At 33.3% G+C, this 11,235-nt stretch overlaps 2 protein-coding genes across 2 annotated transcripts; both read left to right on the forward strand.

The window, feature by feature from the left end:
• The first annotated feature begins 3,921 nt into the window (after positions 1 to 3,921).
• On the forward strand, positions 3,922 to 8,204 carry LOC139893737 (chaperone protein dnaJ 10-like). The gene is made up of 10 exons (XM_071876911.1): positions 3,922 to 4,206; positions 4,832 to 4,891; positions 5,037 to 5,119; positions 5,525 to 5,684; positions 5,939 to 6,068; positions 6,182 to 6,340; positions 6,430 to 6,608; positions 6,683 to 6,763; positions 7,593 to 7,712; positions 7,806 to 8,204. The coding sequence occupies exons 1-10, from the start codon at positions 4,120 to 4,122 to the stop codon at positions 7,896 to 7,898; spliced, it is 1,152 nt and encodes a 383-aa protein (XP_071733012.1). The 5' UTR covers positions 3,922 to 4,119; the 3' UTR covers positions 7,899 to 8,204.
• Positions 8,205 to 8,876: 672 nt separating this feature from the next.
• On the forward strand, positions 8,877 to 11,026 carry LOC139890132 (uncharacterized). The gene is made up of 4 exons (XM_071873030.1): positions 8,877 to 8,898; positions 9,490 to 9,593; positions 9,777 to 9,802; positions 9,928 to 11,026. Exons 1-4 carry the CDS (start codon positions 8,877 to 8,879, stop codon positions 11,024 to 11,026), a joined length of 1,251 nt encoding a protein of 416 aa, XP_071729131.1.
• Positions 11,027 to 11,235: the final 209 nt, after the last annotated feature.

Below are 11,235 nucleotides of genomic sequence, written 5' to 3' on the forward strand. Positions count from 1 at the left end.
AGTCCGTTGCGTCGGGCGTTGAGAGTTGACTCTGGTCCCGGTTCCGGATTTTCGAACGTCCTTGCGTACAATTTAATATCTTGTACTTTGCGTTTTGAATCTTGTACTCTGCACAAAAATTGTTCTCCTTAAATTTCAAAATCCGTGCGAGTCTTTTACTCACTTTTTAGTGGCACTTTTAAGTGTACTATGGCTTTAGTGGCACTTTTCAGGCTTTAGTGGCACTTTTTCTTCAATTCTTTAATCTTCGTGCTTCGTCTTCACATTTATTTATTTAAACAATTACAATGAAAATATAATACAATTACATATAAAAATCTATTATTTAGGAGGGATATTGCTATGAAATATATGTTCCTTTTTAGCCTTATCAAAAAGCACATATGGTGATTAATGAAAAGAGTATTGAGAAAGAATCACCAATGTTTCTCGAAAGAATTCAAGGTTATATATATGGACCAATTCATCCATCATGTGGACCATTTTGATATTTTATGGTTCTAATAGATGCATCTAACAGATGGTCTCATGTTTGTGTGTTATCAAGCCATAATATGGCATTTACAAAGTTTCTTGCACAAATTATTAAATTGAGAACACATTATTTTGATTACACCATTAAAAGGATGAGACTTGATAATGCTGGTGAGTTAACATCTCAAGCATTTAATGATTATTATATGTCTACAGGGATTGTTGTTGAACATCCAGTTGCTCATGTGCATACACAAAATTGGTTTAGCTGAATCAATAGATAAACGCTTGCATCTAATAACTAGACAATTAGTAATGAGTACAAAACTCTCAATATTTATATGGGGACATGTAAATTTACATGATGTGATATTAATTCGCATTAAACCAAGTGCAAGTCATAAATATTCTCCATTACCAACTTAATTTTGGTCGAGAGCCAAATATTTTCCATCTTAGAACATTTGGTTGTACGGTTTATGTTCCTATCGCACCACCACAACACACTAAAATGGGTCCTCAAAGAAGGATGAGAATATATGTTAGATATGAAACATCTTCAATCATAAGATATATTGAACCCATGACGGGTGATATTTTTACGACACGTTTTGCTGATTGTCACTTTAATGAGACAATGTTCCCTACATAAGGGGGAGAAATAAAAAAATAAAGAAAATGATGTTTCATGGTGTGAACATCAATTAAGGTATCTTGATACTCGCACAAAAGAATGCTAAACAAAAATTGAAAAAAAAAATGCATATCCAAGAACTTGCGAATAAATTGCCCGATGCATTTACAGATGCAAAAAGAGTGACTAAATTATATATATCAGCAGTAAATGCTCTAGCAAAAATTGAAATTCCAAAAGCTGGCAATAATGTCACTCTTAAGTCTTTGCCACATTTGAAACGTGGGAGACCAATTGGTTCCAAAGATAAAAATTCTCGAAAAAGAAAATCAGCTGATAATGAGGTAAAAAGGTGTTCAAGAAGAACCACAAATCAATATTCTTTCTGCAGAGGATATTCACGATGTAAATACATAAATTGCAATAAATTATGCAATATTATGGAACCGAAACAAAATGACAAATATTGATTTTCATATAATCTTACAATGACATCATGAATAAAGATGATGATCTGGAACTAAAATCTGTCATTGCATGTCAAAATAGACATGATTGGACTCAATGGATATGAGCAATACGAGCTGAATTAGAATCGCTCAATAAAAGAAAAATTTTCGGATCAATCGTTATCACTTTTAAAGATGTGAAACGTATGAGATAAAAAAAATGAATTTTTATCCGAAAAAGAAATGAGAAAAAATGAAGTTACAAGATAAAGCTAGACTTGTAACTCAAGATTTCTCTCAAAGACCATGAATGGATTATGAGGAAAACGTAATCTCCTGTTATAGATGCAATTACTTTTAGATACTTAATCAGCCTAACAGTTTCTAAAAAATTTAGAAATGCATCTCATGGATGTTGTTACTACTTATTTAAATGAATCACTTGATAGTGATATATACATAAATATCCATGAAGGGTTTAAGGTATCAGACACATCTAATGCAAAACCCAAAGAAATGTATTCCATTGAATCACAAAGATTTTTATATGGGTTGATACAATAGTATAACTAATTAAATGATTACTTGATAAGAAAAAGGGTATACAAATAATCTTATTTGAACATGTGTTCTTATTAAGAAAACAATATTCGGATATGTGATTGTAAGTTGTTTATCTCAATGATCATAACATCACATGAACAAATAAAGAGATCTATGAAATCATTCAACTTCTAAAAAAATTTAAATGAAAGATATTGAAAAAAAAAACCAAGTATTGCCTTGGATTGCAAATTGAGCATATGCCTTGTTTACTTGTACATCAAACAAACTATACCGAAAAGATTTGAAAACATTTTTAAAGACAAAACCATTGATTGATATATCACTCAATATTGAAACTGGTCCATTTCATCCCCTTGAAGATCATGAAGATCTTTACGGATCAGAAGTTCCATATCTTAGTGCAATTGTTGTTATTATGTATTTTACAAATTGTACAAGACCTGACATTTCTTTTGCAGTTAATTTGTTGACAAGGTTTAGCTTAACCCCTACGAAAAGACATTGAAATGGGATCAAGCAGATTTTTGATACCTTCGTGGAACTACTGATTTAAAATTATTTTATTCTAACGCTTCAAAACAAGATTTGGTTGATTATGTATATGCAGGTCATTCATCAAATCCTCATAAAGATAAATCTCAAACTCGATATGTATTCCTAAATGGAGGCACCACAAAATCATGGCGTTCGTAAAACAAACGCTTGTTGCAACATCATCAAATCATGACGAAGTGATTGCATTATATGAAACTACTCGAAAATGTGTTTGGTTGAGATCAATGACACAAATCATTATTGATTCTTGTGGAATAGAATGCTATAAAAGACCAACAACTATCTTCACCAACAACTATATATGAAGATAATGCAGCTTGCATAATACAAATGAAAGAAGAGTATCAAAAGTGACAGAACAAAATATAAATGCTGACGAGGCGCCAAAGCCATAGATGGTCTTAACGGTCATAAGTTTGATGGAAAAGAATGGTATGTTGATAAGGCTCAGAAAAGACTAAAAGGGAATAGGAATTGAAACAAAGGTTTGAGCAAGCCATGAAGGATACTGTAGACAAATCATAGGGGCTAAATTTGTACATAAAAGATTTAGATGATACAGTTTCAGATGAAAACCTCAGATTCTTCTCATATACTCAAGATCTCGTAAAAGACAACCAGATTAAAATGAGATACGTTCAATCAACAACTCTGATGATCTTTATACCAAAGCACTGTCAACCGCTGTTTTCAGAACACACGTTCACAATATTGGCATGAGGCAAGTTCAAAAGATGTGACGACTCAGCGAGGTCTACTTGAGGGGGAGTCAACTCTATACTGCACTCTTTTCCCCTTGACTAAAGTTTTTATCCCACTGGATTTTTCTTTAGCAAGGTTTTTAACGAGACAGTACTAGTTGCTCTATAATAAAATTGTCATCCAAGGGGGAGTGTTATGATATTCAAAAGTCAAAATATGTATGCCCAATTTTAATCATATTACTATTACTATTTCACCTAATGTAGAATAATAATTATCATTGACTATGCACAGTAAGAAATTTGTAGTATATATATGTGTATGCAAATGTAATCAGATTGCACCCATTCTTACATATATAAAATATATACTTCTATTTCCATCCATCATTCCTCTTTCAATTTAAAGTATTATGCAATAAGTTTAGGACAAAGTAGTTATAAACTACAAAATTATAACAAATTTCATTTTTTGTACTAGAGTACAACAAAATAAAAAAAAAATTATATTGTGTATCTGACTTTCTTGAATCTGTCTAGTTCCAATTTTATCACTTTCTTGACCAGTCATTATCGTCTTCGTTCAATTCAATTCACATTCGATTCGATCAATTTGTGCCACATTAAATTCGAATTCGAATTCAATCTTTGATATTTCCGTTTAATCTATTTAAATTTACAAAAAAACCCTAGATCGATTTTTAATCGCAAAAAAAGAGGCGAATAGAAACCCTAGCGAATGGTGAAGGAGACGGAGTACTACGATGTTCTCGGGGTTAAACCCACAGCTACTGAATCTGAGATTAAGAAAGCTTATTACATCAAGGTTATTTATTTATTTTATTTTTAAAAATATTCAATTGATGCAATAATTCATGTGATCTTGTTTAATTTGCTCTTTTATTATATATACTGTTTTCTGTTTTAATTTGTTGAAGGGAAGGATAATACAGCTTTAGGTATTATGATATCTATGTTTACATCCATATGATATAATTAACTTTGCCCTAATTGAGCATGATTATTAATTATTGTTATTAAATTAATGATTTTGAAACTAAGGATTCATATCATGACGACAATGTAGCAGTTTACTGTGGTGATTATCAAGTAATTATGTCCTTGCTATGAATACTGGTCTGGGTGATGATCGATTCGATTGTTTTGGGTAAATTAGATTTGACCACATGCATGATAAATATACCTTGAAAGTATGTTGCAGCGTATACGGTGCTTCCAATTACTTTGAATACGGTTTATTGTAAGAACTATATAACCTAATTCACAATTTCGAGTGTTCTATTCATGGATGGCAAATGGATTCTTACAAGTACTTTGGTCTAGTGCAAAATTATCGCTAAAATAAATATTCGATGTAATCTAACATATATTTCAGTGTACCAATATATACGGAGTATCTTATTTGACTTGATATGCTTCGAGGATTGCAGGCACGACAGGTCCATCCCGATAAAAATCCAAATGATCCTCTTGCAGCACAAAATTTTCAGGTAACACCGTAACACTTTCATTTAATTCCTTAATTTTTTTTTTTTTTTTTTTTTTTAATCTTTTCCGTACAATTTACATTATGGATTTTTCCAATACTTCCATTTAATAATGGCTTCTATTTTTCTTAATGCTTATTCGTAACAGGTTTTAGGAGAAGCTTACCAAGTTTTAAGTAATCCAGACCAAAGGCAGGCTTACGATGCTTATGGGAAATCAGGAATCTCAACGTCAGTTCATTGTTAATTATTTACTTACTGTCGAGTCATATTTACGTAGATTGTGGAAAGATGTAAAAGTTGCTAGTCGGGGGAACCTCGTAGGGACTAATCGGCCAAGCCGGAGACTAGTCAGATGTTGACCAATTTTGACTGATTTTTACAGCATAGATAATCCAACTTTGATCGACTAAAGTGCACTTTTGACAACTCTGACCTTATAAATTGGCCAACTCAGTGACTAGTTGGACTACTTCAAAATACAGACTAATTGAACTAGTCGGGGTACTTTTACAACCATGGATTATGGATCATGTACAGTTTATATAAGCACAGGGTCACATTTGTTATTTTTATATGATATTAATGTAGTTGATATCTCTAAACTTAGGAAGTTATCTTTCTTTTTCATTATAGTGAGGCGATCATCGACCCTGCAGCCATCTTTGCAATGCTTTTTGGTAGTGAGCTATTTGAAGACTACATTGGCCAGCTTGCAATGGCATCCATGGCTTCTTTGGATATTTTCACCGAAGGGGAGCAGTTCGATGCTAAAAAGCTGCAAGAAAAGATGAGGGTATTTGTGTAATTTTTAATTAGTGACATTATATGCTTTCTGAACCTTTTTCTTTAAGGCGAATATAATAAAATAGAAAACAACTAGCAAGAAGCTAGAGGAGAAATTACAATGGCTTTAACAGCCAAGAGTTCCAATCTATTACACTTTTACCTCTATTTTTAATCCACGAAAATGAAAAATTACAAATTAGAATTAAAAAAGTTCACTTTCTAAACGTATTAGTTAGTGGCTTTACAATTTTGACATCACAGATCGTGCAAAAGGAAAGAGAAGAGAAGTTGATCGAATTACTTAAGAATCGCCTTCACGAGTATGTGCAAGGGAATAAAGACGATTTTGTTCGTCATGCTGAAGCTGAAGTTTCAAGGCTCTCCAATGCAGGTGATCTTTCAGCTAAATTCTTTGAGCAATGCATCCTTATATAATTTACTTTTACCAGTACAAAATAAATTCAAAATGTATTTTTTAATAATAATCTATGCAACCTTTTGCAGCTTATGGTGTGGATATGTTGAGCACAATTGGGTATATTTATGCTCGACAGGCAGCCAAGGAGCTTGGTAAAAAAGCTATCTATTTGGGTGTGCCATTTATTGCTGAGTGGTTTAGAAACAAAGGACACTTCATTAAATCTCAAGTTACTGCAGCAACAGGTACATTTATTTCTCATTGTGCTTTTACTAACCTTTTGTTTTTCTTTTTTTTCTGAAAAGGTTACATTTTTTTTATTGTATGAGTTTAGGTGCACTTGCTTTAATTCAGCTTCAAGAGGACATGAAACGACACTTAAGTGCAGAGGGGAAATACACAGAGGAAGAACTTGAAGAATACATGCAGTCACACAAGAAACTAATGATCGATTCTTTGTGGAAGCTAAACGTGGCTGATATTGAGGCTACGCTATCTCGTGTTTGTCAAATGGTTGTACACTTAAAACTTATTTGTGGTGTATCGTTATGTTGATGGTACTTATATTTTTTATATTCTGCTTTTAGGTTCTTCAAGATAGTACTGTGAAAAAGGAGGAGCTACGTTTAAGAGCTAAGGGATTGAGGACTCTGGGTCGGATCTTTCAGGTGTTTTATCGTCTATTGTTTTTAGGGGTTTCACTGGTTGGTTAACCGCAAAGTTTTGATTACCTCAAACTCGACATCTTATACAGCCAAAAAAAAAAAAAAAAAATTGAACTTAAATCTAACCTCATTCTGGTTTATTGCGGCTAACAAGCAGTTTGGTTGATAGTGAACCTCAATAGTCAAAATTAAAAAACTTTATAGGTGTGTTTGTTTTATAGTGGATCTGAATTGATTTTCGTTGGCTGGTTAGCTTCGTTTTCTGTGGCGGCTTCATTTACATGTTCAAATTTTTTTTAGCAGCCCATTTTTGTAGTTAGTAAATAGTTTGTATTCAGTGGTGATTTCGACCCATTTATTAATAAGTGGGCTGATTTGGTTATTTTTATCTCTAATGAATGAAAGGGTAAAAAAACAAAAGGGTTAGCAAAAACGATACGGGGCGTAAGGGGCCCAAAGTGCATTTTACTGCACTAAGCCTTATAAGTCATTCTATCTATAAAATGAAATCTATTAAAATATATGTCTTGTTATCATTACAAAATAAAATAAAAAACTGTTTGAGGTCAACCCAACTGGTGTTGACCTGTTCCAAAACTTAAACACCGTCACATTGGATCATCCATTTTTCACCTGTACTTGGTATTAGAAATTTACAGAAATTAGTTTAACCACTATAACTCATCTTCGTATGTATACTTGCACAAAACTTGAGTGTTTTACTTTATATGTGTGTTCTATCATCTCGATGGTAGGAAGATAATAGGTTACTCTGTTTGTGCGTCACTATTTGAGCTGATACCCCTTTATAAACAATTACATTGGTTTTCAGAAGGCAAAGTCAGATAATGGAAATGAACCAATATTGGACTCTGGTATGCATAACCTGAATGGAGTTGATCCAGATCATGCCGAACCTGGACAAAGCTCTCAAACAACCATGGCTCCTCAGGTATACCTTTCATCTGGTTTCACAGTTAAAACATATACTTTCTCCATGTATGTATGTATAATAATCATGTCATATTATATGACACCTGTGTAGAGCCCATATGTGGAAGCTCCCCAATTTGATGGTGTAGAAAATTTTCACTTTCCAAGGCCAACAGCACCCCCTGGAGCCCAAAGATTTCAGTGAAGATAATTACTTGGTGATGATGGTTGGAGTGGAATGGTAGGCACGTGTTTGTATGTATCATGGTGATAATGAAGTTTGATTTATTTGTATTTGAGTGAATACATAACTTTTAAATGTTAGTTTTTTTGGTAACTTGGTTATTTTTATAAGCACATATTGTATTGTATTAGAAGAATGTGCTTATTACTCAGTTTGGAATGCATGAAAAACAAGTTTAGATGAAACACTAGTGAATTCTTTCTTGAATATGTTCACTAGAGTATTTGATCATATTAATCTGTCACGGTTATGTTAGTGAATTCTTCTTTTTTATACTTGTATATAGTATCCCTACTGGTTTCATTTTACTATTCTTCAAAGTATTGTGCTAACTAAATAAACCTTGGTTCAATTAGCATAGTTCTCGACTCATATTTTAACATGTTAATTATCTACATTTTCGGTACATTGGTTGTGTTGAATCTAGTAATGTACAATTCATGGATGGTTTTACGGTTTCATTCAAGCCATCTCAAGATAGACTTGATTGAGATCCTGAGTTACGTCTCGGGTTCAAACTTGATTGTAAGCATATCAACTCTTTCATCCACCTTTTATTTATCCATCAAAACTCCAACCGTCACTCTAATTGCCACAATTACTATGAGCAACACGTCGTCGTCATCATTTCCATAATCATTGATGGATGAATACAAGGTCGATGAAAGAGTTATATGCTTACAATTATGCTTGAAGCAATCTATCTATTCGTCAATCATTGAGAGAGGATTTTCTCTACTCTTGAGGTATTTCGCTCTAGGTGGAGAAATGTTTCTTTTTATTGAGGAATAGTTTGTCTACATGTCACCTCTCTCATACCCTACATATGTGGAATTGAGTTTCGTTGTTGTTGATTGTAAGACATGATTTGTCTCTAACCGTTTAGCAAATTAGTATGTCAAGTTACTTAGCACGTTTTAGAGCTTAGGAGATTACGTAATGCATATAGTTGGAGAAACAGGTAGAAGAATATATCATTGGTCTTTGTTCATTTTGGGACGAAAGTAAAATTACATAAACATATTACTCTTTGTTCAATTTGGGATAAAAGTAAAATTACATAAAAATAAACATCAAGTGTACAAGAGATTTCAAAAAAATATTTACCAGATCTATATATGTCCTTATCATTTAGTAGTACAATAAAAACTAGGGCTATTAACTATGGGTGTAAATGAGCCGAGCTACTTGTGAGCTACCCGAGCTCGACTCGTTAAAGCTCGATTTGAGCCGAGCCTAAACGAGCTCGAACCCGTGTGGTCAGAGGCGGATTCATAGTGTAAGGGGGTGGGGCGACCGCCCCCGGTGGATTTCGAAATTTCAGTGTAAAAATTTGAATTTTTTTATTTTGCCACAAACTTAAAAGCCATTTGACCCAAACCCAAAAGTCATGATCCAATAAATTTTGTTTTTGCCCCAAACCCAAAATATTGATCCATTTAATAAAGAATTGGAGCCAATTAAACAATAAAAAAATCAAGCCCACTTCTTATTTCCCATTTTACCTCCCAATAGCTGAAACTCTTATCTCATCTCTCATCTCTGTATACAGACGACGAAGAAGAAAAAAAAAAACATCTGAGTCACAAAATTCGCTGCCCATCTGCAAAAATCGCTCAACCCTTTTTCTCTTCTGTACACTATTACAAAATTAAGGTAATTATTTTTGCTGCTATCACAAAATTCGCTGTCCTCTGTACACTTTTTATAGATTGTAAATTTATAATTGTAATTGTTAATTTGTTAATTATGTTGCTACTTGTTAGTGCTACTGTCGTATTTAAATTTTTTAATAGATTGTATTTGTAATTGTAATTGTTAATTTGTTTATGTTGCTAGACTAGTGAAAATATGATAGTGTTACTGTCTTTATTTAACTGTTGTAATTGTTACTTTGTTAGTGCTACTACCTACTGCCATAGTGAAAATTGTGTTTATGTAATTTGATTGTAATTGTTAATTTGTTAATAGATATTTAATTTGTTAACAGATTGTTAATTGTTAATGATACGGAGGCTTTTTATAAAAGAATGAAACCATCTCCTTCGACTCCTATTAATGTTGTTGATATGGAGAATCTTCCATCGGATCCGGCTGATAGACCAAGAATTTTAGAATATGATGCCAATCAAAGAGACGAGATAAGAAGACAATATTGGCTTAGAGGATCTTATCAACCGAAAGGTTATTCATTTCCTACTACAAATGGTAGACGTTTTGTCAAAACTTGGTTCGATAAATATAATTGGTTAGAGTATAGTATGAAGGCGGATAAAGCATATTGTTTGTGTTGTTACTTATTTAGAGATCATATTGAGCACCAAGGTGGCAGTGAGGCATTTGTGACGGATGGGTTCAATAGTCGGAAAAAGACCGAGAGACTTAATGATCATGTTGGACATGTAAATAGTTTTCATAATAAAGCACTACAAAAGTGCGAATCTTTAAAGAAACCAAATGAATCTATTGTCAACGCCTTTCATAAGCAAGATGAAAAATCAAAAAAAGAGAATCGGATGCGGTTGAGTGCTACGATTTCTGCTTGTAGGTATTGTTTGAAAGGTGCACTACCATTCCGTGGTCATGATCGTTTTAGTGAAGCTAGTACCGAGTTACTTTCTTGTATGTCGGCGTTGAATCCACGCGATTCATTCTCGATGTTTGATTCGTCAAAACTAATAAGGTTGTGTGAGTTTTATCCAAAAGATTTTAATAGTACGGATATGATTGAATTTGAGAATGAACTTGAAATATACCATCAAAGTGTCCTAAATGATCCAAAATTTAAGGACTTGAATGGTATTGCCGACCTTGCTAGAGTGATGGTGGAAACAAGGAAGAATAGAACTTATCCGTTGCTTTACCGATTATTAAAGCTAGCATTGGTGTTACCCGTTGCGACCGCAACAGTTGAGCGATGTTTTTCATCAATGAAAATTATAAAGTCGAACATACGCAACCGTATTGGAGAGGAGTTTCTCAATGCTTGTGTAATTTGTGCTGTCGAAAGAGAAGCTCTAGTCGAAGTTAAAGATGAAGATGTAATGGAGCGTTTTAATAATATGCGTTTACGTAGAGGAAAAATCTAGTTTTTAGTATATTTCGTGCCGTTTTTTGTTACATTTGGTGGAAAAAAAATTAAGCTTTTGTTGACTTTTTTTTGCCCCCGGTGACTTAAAATCCTGGATCCGCCACTACGTGTGGTAAACGAGCCCGAGTTCGAGCTTCATATCTCCGGCTCGAACAAGCTCGCGAGCCTAAACTAGATTTCATTTATACACTCCAAATATAATATTTT

Source organism: Rutidosis leptorrhynchoides, chromosome 2 (assembly GCF_046630445.1).
Source record: "Rutidosis leptorrhynchoides isolate AG116_Rl617_1_P2 chromosome 2, CSIRO_AGI_Rlap_v1, whole genome shotgun sequence".
Classification (NCBI taxonomy): Eukaryota; Viridiplantae; Streptophyta; class Magnoliopsida; order Asterales; family Asteraceae; genus Rutidosis; species Rutidosis leptorrhynchoides.